At 38.5% G+C, this 18,816-nt stretch overlaps 2 protein-coding genes and 1 pseudogene across 3 annotated transcripts; all 3 read left to right on the top strand.

Annotated features, from left to right (window-relative positions):
* The first annotated feature begins 2,391 nt into the window (after positions 1-2,391).
* On the top strand, positions 2,392-3,592 carry LOC149099120 (uncharacterized). The gene has a single exon (XM_089278218.1). It carries the CDS (start codon positions 2,407-2,409, stop codon positions 3,586-3,588), a length of 1,182 nt encoding a protein of 393 aa, XP_089134344.1. The 5' UTR covers positions 2,392-2,406; the 3' UTR covers positions 3,589-3,592.
* A 6,509-nt stretch (positions 3,593-10,101) lies between these two features.
* Positions 10,102-13,132, top strand: LOC110069324 (uncharacterized; annotated as a pseudogene). The gene is made up of 6 exons (XR_016203434.1): positions 10,102-10,275; positions 10,360-10,621; positions 10,949-11,165; positions 11,468-11,822; positions 12,088-12,285; positions 12,643-13,132. The product of XR_016203434.1 is annotated as an uncharacterized LOC110069324 (transcript).
* Positions 13,133-14,267: 1,135 nt separating this feature from the next.
* On the top strand, positions 14,268-15,094 carry LOC149099119 (uncharacterized). The gene is made up of 2 exons (XM_089276758.1): positions 14,268-14,285; positions 14,600-15,094. The coding sequence occupies exons 1-2, from the start codon at positions 14,268-14,270 to the stop codon at positions 15,092-15,094; spliced, it is 513 nt and encodes a 170-aa protein (XP_089132884.1).
* Positions 15,095-18,816: the final 3,722 nt, after the last annotated feature.

The raw sequence follows: 18,816 nt of genomic DNA, 5'->3' as shown, positions 1-18,816 counted from the left end.
CTCTTTGAAGCCTTTATCGTTAATTTTAGACATGGAGCACAAGTGCTTTGTTATTGATGAAGAATACAAGTGAATTAATTTACTGCTGTTGCCTGTAGTTGATCTGTCTAAAGTTGTTCTTGAGTTAGAGATAAGTGGTACTTATATTTTTGTGCATATCTCTTTGAAAGGTGAACAGATATTGGTACATTTCTATGCAGAAAGAATGCTGTTCATGCACTACTGTTTCTAGGTGGGATCAGTGAAAGGCATTTTAAAAATTTCCATGAACTATAAACTCAGCTATTACACTAAATTTATTTCAAGTGGTAATAAGAGAGATGCTGTGGTTCTGTGAAGCTTTGTACTTTTTACTATTATGTTTCTTTTTAATCTCCAAGTAGAACCCATGAGCAACAGACCCTCTTTCAGTTTTGTTTCCATGGTTGTGGCTGGAAGTCAAACAATTCTCCTGGGACAAGAGTGAAATCCTTTGACTAAAGATTTAACACCCTCTCCCCCAGAGATCTAGATAAGCTTTGGTTTTTGTGTCTGTTCACCCAGAGATATTCTCAAAAGAACTAGGCAAGGGATTTCTGACTTAAGCCAAATTTCTCAAATGAATCGAAGACACGGGACTCGTTTTCTCAATTGTCGATCTGTGCTGTTCGTTCCTGGTGTAAGAATCCAGGTGTAAGAAAAATCACTCCTTGGTGGTTTTTTCATTTCATGTCATCAAAATTACCAAAATGGAAACAGATTAAGGCCAACAAAAAGCTCCTCTTTCAATATTTTGTACATGCCAGTGAGACAGGGTGAATTTACTGCAAATTTTAACCCTGACTCTGTCTGAAAGAATGTAATAATTTAGTGCTGACAAAAGTGGCCGGGGTGCATTCTAGGTTTGCAACCATGTGACAGGGCGGCCATGTTAGGGGTCAAAACAATGGAACTTTTTCCAAGAATTTACATAAAAATAGAATTTAGTTGCTGGCGGAGAGAAAGGACATTGTTCCCCCAACAGGGACGCCACTTGCAAAACAGCAATATTTTTGTTGCTTCTAAAAGTGGACCAGAAGCTGATGTATTTTTGTGATGATCAAGTGGCTACAAGACTGTTTGATGCTGATATATTGTTTTCACTCTCAAATACATTTTGAAATTTGATCCTCATTTTAATTACACTTTTCAATCATCTTCACTTGCTGTTGGTGGGGAAAAAAGAAAAGACGTCATCAGCAACCACCGCACCAGACTGCCTAAAATGTGGTCATGCAACACTTCAAGTGTGACTTTGAAAGGGCATAGAAAATCGAGGATTCAACCAAATTCAAAAATGTTCTCGCCCAAATGCTTCCAATAAAGTGTGGATTCGTTTTAGCAGAAAAAAAATTGAGGGTTAGGTGCACTTTAAAACAAACATTCAACATTTCTGATTCAAACAGCCACGTTTGTCCGTTCTGGAAGAAAAACTGTATTTAAAATCACAGTTCAAGAAACAAATACCTGGAACAGATGTCATAATGGTGCATGTTATGCTGTGTTATGATTGTTTTGAGCAGATTGTCAAGGAAACTTTAAACGATAGCAATAAAACCCACACAACGTGAAAGTCCACTTACAGTTTTCACCTTAACAGTGAAGAAATTTATTTGGAAAAAGAGACGAAATGTTCTCTTTCAGAATTTACGTTTGATGGGACTACTAATGTTGACAAAGGAAATTATGCAACAACCACTGTGACAGGTAACGCAACACGATAACAACAGGCAATCTATATCAATTGCTAGGAAAGAACGTCGCATTGTTGTGGCAACTACGCAATAATTATTTCGCATATTACTTCTATAAGGTATTCCACAATTCTCATAATTATCAAACTCGCAAGACCTTCAACATGATGGATTACGATTTTTTGACAGTGGGGAGATCGTAGCAAAGGTTAAGAAGTTTCTAGAAGATGGCTGTGGGTGTTCTCGAGGAGTGAATGGTGGCTACTGCTCTCAGCATTTTTAGGATGAAGCTGTACTGTCTAATTTAAACAACTGCCTGGAACTGTCCAGTGGAGAACTCGACCTTGTTATATTGGCATCCATCCAAGTGTTCACCAGGATCGACATCATTGGTGAAAAAAGAAAGCAAAATGCAAGATGCAGTTTCCTTTACCTGAACCGTCCTATCTGCAAAGAAATGTTCTTAAACCTTTATGGGATAAGCTATTTACCTTTTCGCGGATTAAAGAACACGGAATATGTCAAAGGGTCCATGGAAACAACAAAAGACTACCTCAGAACACTTTGCCACAAGCTGAAACTGAAGATGTTTGGAGTTTCTTAACAAATTACTTTGAAGAAAATGCTGTTGTTCTTCACGGCAGAATCCCAGGATTTAAAAACGACATTCGTCTGCTCTCGTCATCTGACACAAATGAGCGTGTGGCAGGCTTTTCAAAGAGCATGCGATGAAATGGGCAAACAAGCGGTTTGCTACACTAAATTTATAAAATCATGGGAACAGTTTCATCCTAGTGTTGTTGTGGCCAAGCCCATGACACACTTATGTCTCACTTGCCAACAGAACACCTCAAAGCTCACGTGGTCTGCAAACCTACCAGACAGAGAGAAGTCCGAGTGCATCTTGGCTCAGCAAGAACATTTAAACTGCGCCCAAACACAACAAGATTTCTACAAGGACACTCATGCAAAGTCAAAAAGCAACTTCAAACGTTTTGAAGACACACTCGAGTTGGATGAGCGGCACGAAGCATGTTCCTTAGATACAACCATCCACTGCTCATTTGACTTTGCCCAGCAAGTTCACATCCCCTGTAACCTGATGCAGCCAGGGCCTATATACTTTAAAACACCTCCTGAATGCGGAATCTTTGGGGTTATGTGCAAAGCAATCCCACGACAAGTGAACTATTTAAGAGACGAGGCAAGCAACATTGGTAAAGGGGCAAACACCAGAATAAGCTACATTCACCATTACCTTCACAACCATGGACTTGGAGGAACTTATGCCAGTCTTCATGCAGATCACTGTTCAGGACAGAACAAGAACAACTTCTTTCTTTGGTACCCAGCCTGGAGAACAATAATTCAGCTTCATGACTCAATCTGTTATTCCTTTCTAATCACTGGTTATACAAAATTTGGCCCCGATCACTGTTTCAGACTCATCAAGAAATCATACAAAGTGAGTTATGTTTCTTCTCTATACAAGTTTGCCCAGATGGTCAAGTCATTGAGCGCTGTTGGTGTAAACAAAGCTCAGCTTGTCAGGACACATGATAGCCAAGTAATTGTGCCAGTGTATAACTGGTCAGCATTTCTACAACGGTACTTTGTCAAAGTTCCAAACATCAAAAAGTTTCAATATTTCAGATTTTCAAAAGTCGAACCCAGCAGACTTTATTTTAGACAGTACAGCACTTCTCCTGAACAGTCTCTACAGCTTCTGAAGAATCCTGCCATTCTGCCACCAGCCGTACTTCCGCCCAAGCTCAATCCTCCAGGATTATCTCAAGAAAGGCGGCAGTATCTGTTCCACAAGATCCATCAGTTCTGCAAGCCTGGAATGGAAGATCTCATTGCTCCAGCACCGTGAATGCAAACAAAACAGCTCTTTTAAGAGCTTCCACCCTGCATGCACTCTGCGGGGAAAAATCCTGTAAGTCGAAGGTTCCACATTGCACCTACAGGTAACAACAACTGCTCCTTTAGGAGCCACCACTTGCAGTAAAAGTCATGATCTACACTGAGACAACCTTTACTAGAAATGTCAGGAATTGCATAGTAATAGTTTATTGTCAGTGATATTGCATTTCCTGCCATTTGCTTTTCTTTTTTCTCTAAAAAAATAGTCATCAAAAGGAATGGGTAAAAACGGGTGCTAAAAGTTTTACTTTTATTCAGTTATCCGAAATTCACGCGTGTAGTGTTTGACATGTAATTGATTTGAATCAGCTGTTCCTTTATCGATCAACTTAAGGCTGCTGCTCAGTTTCTGTGTCCATCAAAAATTATATGTTACAAAATTAAATACAGCAACAAAAAGTTTCACAGCTTACATTTGGAAAACAAAACAATTATAGCAATACAAAATCGCAATTGTATTTAACTTACAGTGAGACACTCTAATTTTGTTATTTTTAATTTTTCTTGTCTTTTTTTGGTAGCGGCAAAAGGCAGGAAATTTATTTTGTTAATGCATTTTAATGATGATGCGATTTTGCTTTTTGTCGCGCTAGTGTGGACAGGGTGTTATTTGCATATTTCAAAATAAATGTTGTCTATTGAAACTTGCTGCTGGGAAACCCCAAGAGATAAGTAGATATGTCCCCGAGTCCCATACATAAACCAAAAGCCGGCGTGTGTAATCAACTCATCAAAGAATTAATAAGGTAGTAGTAAAGTTTATTGCATGCTTTTTTCTTTAAGAAAATCTAAGAAGCTCTCAGAAAAGTCGCTCAATGAGATCCATTGAAGTTTCCATATCATTGCCAGCAAGGTGATTGCTGTTTACAACAATTGTGATAGAATACATAACAAAAAATAAACCATCTTTGCGGCTAAGTTACACACATACAACAACATTATTAACATGTTGAAATATTTAGTCGATGGGAAACCCCCCACTACAAATTGGAGACACTTTAATATAATTGAAGGGGTGAGTGGAAAACCATGCTAAGTGACGATTTGGGTGAAAAACAAAATTTTTGCAAAAGGGCTTGAATCGTTGCATGTGGTCTTCAATGTAATAGAAAAACATGGTCCTGTAAAATACCCTCTGGTGAGTTGTGGCCCATTTGCCAAGCCTTGCCAGCATCAAAATTTGGAATGCGAGAACTGGTTTTAGACTTATAAAATTTGTCTTATATCAACTGCCATGTTTTTCCGCACGTGAGTTGTAAAGACCCTTTCCAGCATGCATTGCGATCACGTTCCGTGGACATTTCTTGAACTGGTGACTAGATTGTTTAAACGTAATAATGGCCAAAAAGTAGCAATCGATTGTAACATAGATCTGTGATCCAGGTTGCGTTGATTTTATTTCAAATCGGCATGATTTGTAGTGTGTTGAGATTCTGGGATCAGTGGACATGCAGATGTATGGAAACCCGTATGTTGTGCAGAAGGGTTAATCTGTTAATCTGTCAGCCCTATTTCATGTGAAGTCATCAAATTCTTAAATCCAAAACTAAACAGCCACCAAAGTTGTTATCCTCATCAGGCGTGAGAGGTACCAGCACATTTTGAACTTCGAAGTTATGGCGGTGCTGACATAAAGCTACAATCGCATTTGTTGACGGAAAACTTTGTATTTACCTCGTGATTTTTAACCATTTAAGACGTTGCTGTATTTAGAAAAGTGCTTATTGAAATGTTTATTTGTTTTATTTTATTTCTATTTACACCTTTTTTGACCTGTAATCAACATTTTGAGCTTATACGTTGCATGAAATTACCATTTTCAGGAGCCCATCATGGGCTCCTGCCATTTTGCTGTTTTCTGAGTGAAACCAACATCCTTGCCATCACGCGTTAACGTCAAATCAACTTTTTACCTTATTTAGACCTGAAATCAACATCATTGAGTTTATACGTTGCATGAAATTACCATTTTGCTGTTTTCTAGGTGAAATTAACATCCTTGTCGTCAAACGTTAATGTAAAATCAACATTTTAACCTCTTTAGATCTGAAATCAACATTATTGAGCTTGTGTGCTGTGTGAGATTGACATTTTGCTGGTTTCTAAATGAAACCGACGTCCTTGCTGTCACGCGTTAACGTGAAATCAACATCATTGAGCTTATGCGTTGCATGAAATTGACATTTTGCTGGTTTCTAAGTGAAATCAACATCCTTGCCGTGATGCATTAACGTAAAATCAACATTTAAACCTTTTTTGACCTAAAATCAACATTTTTGAGCTTATGTGCTGCGTGAAATTGACATTTTTCTGCTTTCTAAGTGAAATCAAAGTCCTTGCAGTAGCAGCGGGCTGATCCTTTGATATAATAAACCAAGGCGAGACTTCGAGTTATAACAAAGGCTTGGCTTGGCTATTATAACAAAGGATCGGCTCTGTTTATCATAACAAAGGCCCAGCTTCGTTTACTTGAAGGACTTGGCGGTAAAAGGGCGTTAGGTATTTTAGTCACAAGTGAACTTTGTTGAAAATGCTCCAAATTTCACATGCAGTTTTGTTTAGGTATGTTTAGCAATGTCCCGTAGTTTTTCCGCTAAGCTTCCCTTCCTTTTCAAGATATTGCGTATGCAAAAAACCACTCGGTTTTCCTAGTGGCGTCTTTATAAAACGAAGCAAAATCCAGCAGCAAAAATACAGGACCATGTTTTTCTATTACGTTGAAGACCACATGCAAAGATTCAAGCCCTTTCACGAAAATTTTGTTTTCTCACCTAAATCGTCACTTAGCATGGTTTTGCACTCACCCCTTCAATTAAAAACCTACTATTGTCTAACTCACATCTGAAATCCTATGTTATAACAGAAAACCATGGAAACAGTTGTCTGAATAGTGACCGCTGCTTGTAATAAACAGGAAGAGGTCTGTATTGGAGTTATATTAAACGAGGTCTTTCATTTTTAAGAACCATACCAATATTCTCTAATATAGACCGAACAAGCTAGTTCAATTAACTCCTTTTAATCTGCTGATAAATCAATGCCCCATCCATTATTCTCAGTAAGCACGCGCACGAAAGGTGTAAATTATGTTATTTGCCGGCTGGGAGCTTGGTATAGTAAAAAACTGTGACAGAGCTTTTTCACCATGCGGATTACAGTTTTTATGCAGATCACAGTTTTTCAGTTTAAGGTTTTCATATCTACACTTAAATTAAAATTATCACGGAGCAAAGTAACTCTTATTGTAGATCAACTTTTATTACTCTCCCACTTCACTTCAAACTTGTAATTTTGATTGTAACATTTCTTTTCAAGTTACCAGAGATCGCTTCAATCTTAAACTGAAAAGATTTTAATGATGGAAAAAAATTTCACAAGGCCTATTGAGTAAACTTGTGACTCTACAGCAATATACTAGTAATTCGCATCGCATAGGTGAGACTTTTGGCATTGAATGGGACATTGCTTACGATTGCAAGTGAGTAAAGAAAAACACATTGGCCAATGAAATAGCTGTGATATCAAATTTCAATCAATCAAAGGAAGTTGACAACAACATATAAAAAGGTCTTGCAATCTACACATAACTTACCAACTTTATTTCACCTGTGCTTTCATGTGTCTATCATTGTTACTGTAGTCATTTGCAATCAAATGTCTCTAAGAAATTTACAAAGAGTACCCAAGTATGGGTTATTTTACTTTATATCGGATTGACGAGTATCGTTCCAACTAAAAAAATTACTAAAGTTGTCAAAGGGTACAGCAGAACCAATGGGAGTGAAGTAATGATGATGGCAGCAACGATGATTAGAGTTGCAGGTGAGATAAAAATTCGATCTTTTTAAAATACTATACATACTTTTTCGAACGAGGCATGATTGATGTTCCTAATTACAATGTAAAGATAATGTAGTATCAAATGTAGCCCTCGTGCTTTCTGGGTTTCCGTGCTTGATCCAGTTGGGAATCAAGTCTCACATTATTAGTGTCAGCAGATGTGATTTTTTTTTCCAAGAAGTGAATTTCTACAAAGGTGCTTTTTCTTTCTGGGTGCTAAATTGGGGTTGTGCGAGGTCACAAATATTTGTTTGAGAACAAAGGAGAGTTTAAAAAGGGGTGGCTTTACCTACAGGAAGAAGACTTCAAAAGACAGCATTTTCCCAAAAACTGGGACCAATATCTTAACTCTTTTGGTGAGGGGCACAAAGTTTGTTTTCCTCTTAAATGTGCTTTTTTGTTTCTTGGTCTCCAAAGAAATATGTAAGACAGGACAATGGAGAGTTCAAGCTTTCCAGCAGAGCCTACCAGGAGAGACTTTCTTTTTTGTTTGGTAGGCCACCATGTTAGCATAATGCAATTGTAGCTTGCAGCTGATTTTCATGACACAAGTGTCATTTTGAGCAACAGACACAGAAGAGTAGTGTTAGAGACAGTTTGCCTTACCGTGCCCCTCTGTACCCCCCTTGGGCGGGTCACGTGATTTCTGCGACCATGTGCTCTTAGCAGTTTTGATGTACGTTGTTTTGTGTGTAGGCAGAAAGTTTGCTTTTACCTTCACCTTTTACTTTCTCAATGTTGACATCTTGATTAGGCCTGAAGATGCCCAAAAATATGTAAGTGGTCGCTCATTTGTATTGTTTTTTTTGTAATTCAATATTTGTTCGAGTCGCAAGCTTTACATTTGTAACTTTCAGCTGTACCAAACCGATGGAAGGATGAGTAACAGAATAAACATCTTCAGTGTGCAATTTGTTTGTGGATTTCTTCAACAAGTAGTGAAATGATCAAGAGTTACTTCTGATAGGAGTTTGTGGAACAAAAGTTACTAATTAAAGCATGTTACTTAACTACATCTGCTCATGTTGCTTGTGCATTTATGCTTGTTTCAAGTAGTCCTTCCAGCCTCAAATACATGTAAGATCCAAAAATACCAATATTTACTTTTTAAATGAGGCAGTACAACTGGTTCCCCACTATAGAACATTTCGGAATGTTCATTCAGTTTTAAATCTATTGGATGAGAGAATGAAAACATAGTACATTAGCTGAATGTCTTAATACATGTCAATCATGCCGAGGTGCATCTGCGTTTTGCTCTAGATTCTTTAATTTCAGAATCCCAATATCTTTCATTTTTTTGTGTATGTCCTAGGGAGTCTTTCTAGCCCAAGTCCAGTTTCTGTTCATACAATGTCAGTGGGACTGTCCCAGTTATTCGATTTATGTCTCAAAACTCTTTGTGCATCGTCATTGTTCTTTTCTACTCCTGCAATTGAAATTACAGCAGGTAGTGATATTTGAAACCTCCAGGCAGGCATTGAGATATTGGTAAAACATGTCTTATTACAAGTTTATTCAAAGCTTAAACCACGTGTGAACAGTAAGTAGTTAAAAAAGACCTAGGAGACTCATTTTGTTTGAATTCCATTCAGCTAACCGCCGACTGGTTAGCTCAGTGGTAATGCACCGGACTAGCGTGCAGGAGGTCGCAGGTTCAAACCCCAGCCGGACCAACACTCAGGGTCTTTAAATAATTGAGGAGAAAGTGCTGCCTTTGTAATGACATCTGCAAATGGTTAGACTTTCTAGTCTTCTCGGAAAAGGACGATAAACCGTAGGCCCCGTCTCACAACTCTTCAAAAATTAATTCTGTGGGACGTAAAAGAACCCACACACTAATCGAAAAGAGTAGGGGACGTAGTTCTTGATGTGGTGGTCTATCTCTCATCTGATGGTTAAATGCTCGGAGATATTAGCTGCATAAGCTACTCTGAAATCCGAGGGTAAATAAAGTGAGGTATGTATGTATGTATGTAGCAGAATATTATACACTTAATGTATGGTCCCGAGGGAAACAGTTAGTTTTGTTTTCCAGAGAATCCTGATGTTTCTTGAGATGAAGGCGAGGGAAACATCAGGACCCGAGGGAAAACAAAACTAACTAGTTTCCCGAGGGACCATACATTAAGTGCTTTGTTATATATTTAGACTTTCCCTTAAACAATTATATAGCACAAACAAACAAAGACGGCACAACTTCTTTATTCGAAACCGTCAATCCCACTGAATGAATAAGTCTTAAAGTGCACCTAAGCCCTAAAAATGTTTCTCTCTTAAATAAATCTTCGTATTATTCAAGTCCAAGTGAAGCAACAATTGTAAGGAATGGGACTAGTGACGTCAATTCCAGAACCTATTTCCCGCGATCTCAGTGAAATCCACATAATTTCACTTATCTTCACTTGTAGTTTCTCGATTGCGTGCAAAGGAAATGCCTACGATTTGCGTTGCTGCTGGTTGCAGCAACCAAAAAGACGACGTTCAAGGTATATCGCTGCACGTGATTCCATTTTTCGAGGACGATCGTCCGGAAGCAAAGAGGTGAAGGAAGAAGTGGGTAGATTTTGTCAAACAGAAGAGAGCGAAGTGGCAGCCATTGAAGCGCTTGGTGATATGCTCCATGCACTTCAAACCTGAGGATTTTGAATGGAGATTTGTCCTCAGTGAGCCAGGAGGGAAATCAAGGCCATGCAGGCTTCGTAAGGATGAGTTTGGTTGTTGTGTGTTTCCAACAATCCACACAATTGGAAAGGAAGACGCGATAGAAAAACCTTCAAAGCAGGAGAAGCGCATGGTGAGTCATTGATTATCACACCTTTCAACTTTTTGTCTTTTGATTTTCAAGTCTTCCTTATTGACAACACTTGTGTTTTCCTAGGGTATTAAAGCAGCAATGGCAACTCAGAAGGCTGCTTGCTCAGATCAGTCACCACAAGGAGAACCCATTGCTAAAAGAGCAAAACCCGTGAGGGTGACTGAAACATCCACCACCACAGTTCAGTCTACAATGGCATGCTCTGGAGAGCATAAAATCATCGAGTCGCCCGAAGTTGAAGTATCGGAACTTAATGAATGTGTCGATGAGCAGCACGCAGAAGTGATCAAGACTGTAGTCCAAAAAGCACTGGATCCTGTGGAAGGTACAGGTTGCAGCAACTGCACTGTTTTGCAAAATACAGTGCGAAAACTAAAAAACAGAATTGTGTCGTTGGACGACAAAGTGAAGAAGTCGAAACTGTCAAATCGACGATCAAACTACCGCATTGAAGGTGAATGCAGTGTTTGTTATTGCATGGTGTATCAGCTGATTTGTGTAAATAACGAAATGTGTGGTAACTTCTTCCTACTTCCTACTCCTCACTTTCCCTTTTATTTGGTGTCAGCAGAAGTGTACTTCTGGTGTCAGTTGATATGCCTACTCTTTTTCTCTATGATTTTGGTATGAACTTTATTTTTTCTCTCTCTAGGAAATGATCAAGAATCCCCTCAAGTTGAGGCAGATAGAGAAAAGAATGTCGGAGAAAAGGATGATGATGATGGTGCAGGTTACACAGGTGAAGGAGACAGTGCACAGGAAGAAGAGGGTGAAGATGAGGATGGCTCTGTCTTCGAAACCAAGACAGAAGAAGAAACAGAAACCACTGTAACAGAAACAGATGAGGATAGTGGGGGAAAATTTAATCGGTAATATTTTTTATAATAAATAAACGTATTATATTAAAATAATAATAATCATCGTTATCATCATCATCATCATCATTGTCATAATAATAATGATAGTAATAAGTACTGGCAGTTTAATACGACATGGTATGACACTGGAAGGGGGCAGTCCAGATATTTCATGAAATAAGTGTTTTTGGTTACAGTATGACACTTGTGGTTTGGCTATATGACTGGTGGTCTTAGGAGAACATTTTTACATACCGGTATATTGTTATAGTTTCCATAATTATTACAGTTAATGAATTTTAAATCTATTATAGGTTGTCAGTCAAGAACACCAACATCAGAACAGAGCCAAAGCATATTGTCTTCCTCAGTCAGCTGCTTCTTCTATTCAATTTGTGCCGCACCTGCAAGGCAGATAATCCTACTGTAGAGGCCAGTGGAAATGGGACACAGGCGATTGTGAGAACATACTGCAACAATCCAAAATGCAATAAAGAGGACATCTGATACAGCCAGCCCCAGATACCAGGTCTGAAAATACCAGCAGGCAACTTTCTCCTATCACTGTCAATTCTCCTTGCTGGAAGTTCTGCAACCAAGGTTTTCAAGATGTTTTTGCACATGGGTCTTGGTTGTGTCTCCCTCAACATGTACTTTAAGTATCAAAGGGTAAGTTCAAAATACACTCAGACTATAGGTCTTCATGCAGCATAAGTTTAAGCATGTCATGCCACTAGATGTCCGTTTTTAATCTTTCAAAGGTTCTGAAAAATGCAATATAACTACATGATATGGTGTAGCGAAATGGGTAAACTGGGTTTTCTTCTTTTTTTTTTAAAGGGGCACAGTACTACACATTACAAAAGAGTACAAGAATTCAATACAGTATAGTTTACTCTTAGCTGATCATGCTGTTTGGTATGTTTTTTTTCAGACCAAGCTTTTCCCATTGATCTATCTTTATTGGCAAAAATACCTGAGTCAGATGCTTGAAAAGTTGAAGTCCCTCTGAACTGGTATTACCATTGCAGGAGATGGTCAGCACGACAGCATGGGCCATAGTGAAAAGTTTGGGGCGTACACTATTTTGTGCTGTACTGTCCCAATGATAATCCATTTCTCTCTTGTTCAGGTAAAAATTCATTTTTTTATTTATCACTTTTATCCTTATAGTGACAAATTATTATTATTATATACAGATTCATTGTTGTGGTTTAAGAGCGGAAATTGTGGCTTAATTTATGGCATTTATGACAAGTTTATTCCTGTCAATGAAACAGGATGGTTATGTGAAAAGAACCCTTCCTGGATTGGAAAAGTTAATATTTCTACTCCCTTATTATCATCTGGTCAGAAATTATACCGTGAATGGTGTTTATAGTATTACAACCTAGTTGGAATTACAATGGTACCATTTTATCACTTGTATTAGTAACTTAACTTCTTATTCTTACATAAAATATATGTTTGTCTGAAAATGTTTCTCTAGAGGAACCAAGCAGGAAGCAGCCCAGCAATAGAATTCCTTGCCTTCAAGCAGTGCATGGAGTTTTTAATCACCTATGGCCTCACTATTGGTACATTTATATCCGACCGACACGTCTCCATTGCTAGCCACGTGAAAACTGTTCTTAGTCACAGTGTCCACTACTTTGACATCTGGCATCTCAAGAAAAGTAAAAATGATTTTTTGTTTTGTTAATTTGTCTCAGTTACATGCAGCTAATAACATAGGTCAAAGTACTATGTGTAGATTACAATGAATATATTTAAGCTAGTATTTCTCCAGTGTGTACTTGTAACTAAATTTGTCCCAGCCCAAATGAGGTTTATGGTGTTCTTTATAAAAAGATCTTTGCATATCTTGATGCAAGTTATGCAAGGTTGTCTGTGAACTTTGATATATAATCATTTCACCACATTTTTACTTTGTCTTCGCAGAAATTCGTAAAGTTCTCTCCAAAATAGCAAAAACAAAAGGGTGCGAGGAGCTGGCAGCCTGGATAAAATCATGCGAATGACATCTTCACTGGAGTGCTACATCTACATTCAGTAGAAATGGTAGAGTTATTTGGGCAAAGTTTAAGGCCTTTATGAATCATGTGGTTAACAAGCACAACAATTTTGAGGATCCCTTGTTTAACAAGTGTGCTCATGACAGCCTTGAACCAAGGAAATGGTTAAGAATTGGTAATGTAGTAGTCAAAATTTTTTCAGTTGTTGATTTTTGTTTATGCCATTGATAATGAGTGTAACCATTTGTAGCAATGTACAAAATAAACCCTATATGGTTCTTGTAATTGACAACTGAATACCTAAAAGGGCTTTGAGTAGACTGTTTATTTCTTCCACAGGTAGTGTTGTTTATGAATGGTTATGTGAGGTGCTTACGAATAATGCTCTAGTAAAAGGCATAAAGCAAGCTTCCCCTCTTGCTCAAATTATTATGTGATAAGTAAATACATTCACATTTATGTGAGTTTTTTTTCTTTTACAGAAACTGGGAAAAAAGGAAACAGATGGTCACTGGCCACAATCAGGCTTGGTAAGTGATCATAACATTATAATTACTATTGACTATGTTTATCCAAGTCAGGACCAAGAGTATGCTCTGACTGGCTCCCTACATATAGTAAAGGCTGTCAGGTCCTAAAGACATTGTGTAAAAATTCAGGATTATTATCATTCTCAGCTTATAGCCTGAATGGCTATCAGCTGTGTACACCTTATGAGCTACATGTATTTTGCCCATGTCCCTTTTTTATGACCAGACAGTTACTCTTGTGTTGATGTAACCTCGAGTTCACTCCACATGAAAATCAGTTGGTGATTTTACCTGTTATAAGAAGATTTTTTCTAAACATTTTATGTGCAAACATGTCATTTTCAGCTCTTGCTATATATAACCGAAGTCCTTCAGCTTACGAGGCACTGCACAACCTCAGCATACTTCAGCTTCCATGTACGAAAGTACTAAAGAGAGTTTTAAAGGATGGTGCTGAGAAACCTGGAATTGATCTTCATTATTTTCAAAGCCAGCAAGGAAAGTTTCAGGCTTACCAAAGACTGAGGGAAAGTGATGGGCACCCCCAGCCTCTTGGAATTGGAGTTATGATGTGGGATGAAGTGAAGGTAAAGGACTTTGATTTATGGTACCAAACAACATCTTATAACATAAAAATAATAATGGAGATGTGTGAGTGCAATTTAATCCTTTTGCCCTTAATATTTCTAGTTGATTCCATCTAAATATTTACAAATAAAATTGTTCTCAAGTTCAGAAGTACCTACAGTACTAAAAAGATTTGCAAACATAATGACAATATAAATTGCCCTACCATACAAAAGGGTATGTAAGTACACCATAGTAGAGAACTTTTGTTCAGCTTTTTTCTACATTGTCTGGAACTGCTTATTACAAATAATTTCCAAATTTCTTATTTTAGGTTCAGATGAAGGTAGCATGGAATCTGAAAGGTGGTGGCATTTCTGGCTTTACCATGACACCAGATGAGTTACCCATCTTGCATGATGTCTACACATCAGCTATCCAGAGTGGGTGCCAAAAGGCCAGTTATATTGTGCGGTTTCTTTGGAGGGACCTGACCTCAGGATATGACATGATTGGCCCTTACTTCCTTGTCCCCAGTTCCATGGATTCTAACATCCTACAAGAGTTCTTTATGCTATACCTAAAGGCATTTACTGCATTTGGCTTTAGAGTGGCCATTGTGCTCTGTGATGGTGCATCTTCAAATTTGACACTTTTGAAAATTCTATGTGGGTGTCCTAGGGCAACACTTCCCATAGATGATCACGCAGAAACCCCGAGAGGACAGTATTTTGTCAACATGTCTTTCACTAATCCAGAGGATCCTTTTGAAAGTCCAATATTTGCCATGATTTGCCCAAGCCATCAGGTATCTACCTTTTTCTTGTGAAAACAAGCATGGAAGGATTGTGTTACATGCCTTCATTTTGAGATACTACAGTTACTTACACAAACACTTCCTTCTATTTTATAGTCTCTTTTGAATTGACAATCCTGTCCTTAATTAGAAATAAACACCTGGCCCCAGTTGTTCAAAGAGTGGGTAACTTGGTAGGTATGTTGCTATCCAGCAGAGTACATTTTATCCACTTGATTGCGATATATTCAGTGGATAGAGTGATCCACTCTTTGTTCAGCCAAGGCCTGGTTATATTATGATATGAAGAAAGCCTAAGGTCATACTTCAAACATATTCATAGTGATATACACAGCAAGCTATGTGACATTAAAAGCATTTAAGTACTTAAGTACTCCTTACAAGGCACTGAGCTATAATAGCTTGAATGTCAAACCCACAAAGTTATGTATCCTGTGCTAAAATGAAGTTGATTGATAAATATCTTTGTTTAATTATCGGAGAGGCTCAATCTTAATATGACTAATAAATTAAATTGGTCAGTGAGGACAATGATAAAAAATCAAGGCTATTGTTGTATGACTGATCACTACTGGACTCTCCCTGTCAGTGGTTTTGTTTTAGGGCTTCCATGCACTGTGTAGAAGGTCTTGGTCTCAAGAGCAGTACCATGCTCATGACATGTTATTCAACTTCATTTAGTGATGATATGGATGTTTGTTGTTTACCAGAACTAATACATTGTGTTGTATGGAATTGTATTGTAATTAATTTTTCTTTAGCTACAATTGCTTTAACTATCTCTAATACACCAGAGAACATAAGCCTGATCCGTCCAACGTAATAATAAAATCTCTTACTGCCTTGACAGCTTCAGTAACTTGCACAAGAGTTAGGGGCATAGGTTCAATCACTGATATATCATCATCAGTCGGACTCGTCCCGTTGAGAGCTAGCATGCGCAACTGGTTGGACTGCCTCCAAAGCCTCCCTTTCCGCGTCATTTTCTGTCATTTGATTTTCTGTGGTAACATCTTGGTCTAGAGATGCAAACTGGCTGAATGACACATCTGCCAGGGAGGGATACTGCTGGACTACCCTTCTCCATAAACTAGATTCTCCACCTTCTTCTACGCTTTCCTTGTCTGGGTCAAATGGGTCCTGCATTGGCTCAACCACCACGCCTGGAAATCCGGCCTTTCTCCAACAGTTTTGGATAGTGTCAGGGCTCACGTTGTCCCACGCTTTGGCTAGCATAAAAGTAGCATCCTTAAGATCTATCGCTTTGATGGGCTGATCCTCATCCAAATACTGCAGCATTCTTCGAATCATTGCCTGGCGGTAGGAGACCTTCAGGTTCTGAATAATACCCTGGTCTGCAGGCTGAAGTCTACTTGTACAGCTTGGTGGGAAAAATATCAATCGCATGTTTGTGAGACCATTGACTGACATGTGTGCAGTGCAATTGATGAACAGCAGGATATGCCGGTTTGCCGCTTTCATCTTCCGATCAATTTTTCGAACCCATTCTTCGAATAAAGCACTGTCTATCCATGCCTTCTTTTGTGATTTATAGGTCACTGGAATCAAATCCATATTGCTTCCCCTGAAGCACCGGGGTTTGGTGTATTTCCTGATAACTAACAGGGGTAGCTTGTCTGTTCCGTCTTGGTTGCACACTACAAGAACAGTAACACGTTCTTTACTCTTCTTTCCCCGACTGCACTCTTGTCCTTTAAAATGGAGGGTTTGTGTTGAAGTTGCTTTCCACAGAAGGCCTGTCTCATCTGCATTACATCAATCTCTGGGCTCGTAGCTACGGCAAATATCTGGAAGACGTTCTGCCCATGTGTTCACTACACTGGAGTCAACACTTTTTTCTTCACCGCAAACATTCTGGTCTGTGATACCTTGCCTTTCTTTAAATCTATCTAAAAATCCATTGCTTGCTTTGAAATTTTCGTAACCGAATTGCTCTGCAAAGTAGCGAGCCTTCTCTGCCAAAAGCAGTCCATTGACTGGGACATTAATGCTTCGCACTTTTTTAAACCATTCTGCTAGAGCTTTTTCCACATCAGGGTAAGATGGCTGCTTCATTCTCTTGCGCTTGTCCTTGTACAGGCCTCCCTCATAGGCGCTTATGATCTCCTTTTTAGTCCGCACAATAGTCGCAACAGTTGATTGAGATAAAGGGGGGGTCAAAAGACCGTGCAACTTCGGCTTGTTTCTTTCCACTGTTAATTGCCTTCACAACTTTATACTTCTCTTCCAAACTCAAAACTCTTCGACTGCTCTTCTTCTTCGCAGTGGCTTTCTTTGCACCGCGTTTCTGAACAGGAATTTCATTGACTTTCTCTCTGCTTGACATCTTTAAGTCACTGTTTAGTGTAGCTCTCCGTGACTAAGTGTACCACAGTACTGTAACACATGTTTACTGTTGTGTCATCTAAGATTGAAGGAATGGTGTGCGATATGACCTTTCTTTAATATTTAGTTTAGAAAACAAAGCCATACTTCAAAACTTATTTAATTCTTAACAGAGGACTGGAAGCATTGGGGCTCAATGAAAGGATCACCCATGTCATTTCTTGATGCGGTAGGCAGTTTCTCACACGCTGAGCTGTAAGCTGCAATACAATGCAATATTAGCTTTGGATTATTTGACTGCAAACTTTTGACGAGAGAAAAATCAAAACATCATGGACAAATGTACATATTCATTCAAGTCTTGCATTCGATGGTACCACGAATACAAGGACATTTGGGACGCAGCCATTGGTGAAGTTCTTGACTGTGAGGTAGGTTTATCCACTTTGCGATATCAAGATTAGCAGAAGGCAAAGATAAAAGCAAAGATCATGTTTGGCCATGTTTTTAAGCCAAATTACCTTGTATTTTGTCAATAATAAAAAAAATTATTTTGTTTTATTTTGCCACAGCACGAACCAAATAATCCTCACGATACTCATGCTGTTGCCATAAAATGGAGGGCAAAAGAGAGCGCAAGCAAGTCATCGTCGGCCACCTGCCACTGACACTGTCACAAATCTTTCATTTATTTTTGAAACATGGTGGGCAGACTTCCGTTAAAGTTACAGGAAAACGCAGAAACAAAGGCATCGGCCTTGAAATCCCAGCGACGTATACATTTGATCACAAGAAGGAGTCAAAGATACTAAAATTGAGTGAACTATTAAATGACAAGGAGGATAAAGGGGCATCGTAGACTGAAAGCTGTTGACAGAAACGTTACAGATTACTGTACTCGATTACCATAATGTTATTGTATTAAATTCAATTTTTATTTAAATTGTAACTGTGTACTGATACTGTAATATCAGGGAAGATTTTACGCTTGGTCCACTCAATTCACATTGTTATATCGGGAATATCTTTATATTGAAGATCATTCTATCGGGGTTCTGTCCCATACATTTGCCGGGACATAGCATATTCATCGTTATATTGGGGATATTGTCATATCGAGGATCGTTATATCGGGGTTGCACTGTGCTAAGAAAAAGAAGGTTCAACCTCTTCGTGAACAGGAGGACAGTGAAGGAATGAAAGGAAACCAAGCTTGTGGACAGTATCCTTTGAAAGCAATTTTTAAATAATTTTTTAAACAGATAATTCAGCATATCCTTCTGACACTAAAAGTACCAGTTGAGCATCGGCTTCATATGGAGAGACAATATTTGGAATCTCCCTCTGAACACAAACCTATGGAAAGAAAAACAATCATAAAAACCTCA

This window comes from Orbicella faveolata, unplaced genomic scaffold (genome assembly GCF_042242905.1).
Source record: "Orbicella faveolata isolate gen_17 unplaced genomic scaffold, um_ofav_v1 contig_46, whole genome shotgun sequence".
Taxonomy (NCBI): Eukaryota; Metazoa; Cnidaria; class Anthozoa; order Scleractinia; family Merulinidae; genus Orbicella; species Orbicella faveolata.
This window is presented reverse-complemented; position numbering and strand designations above follow the sequence as displayed.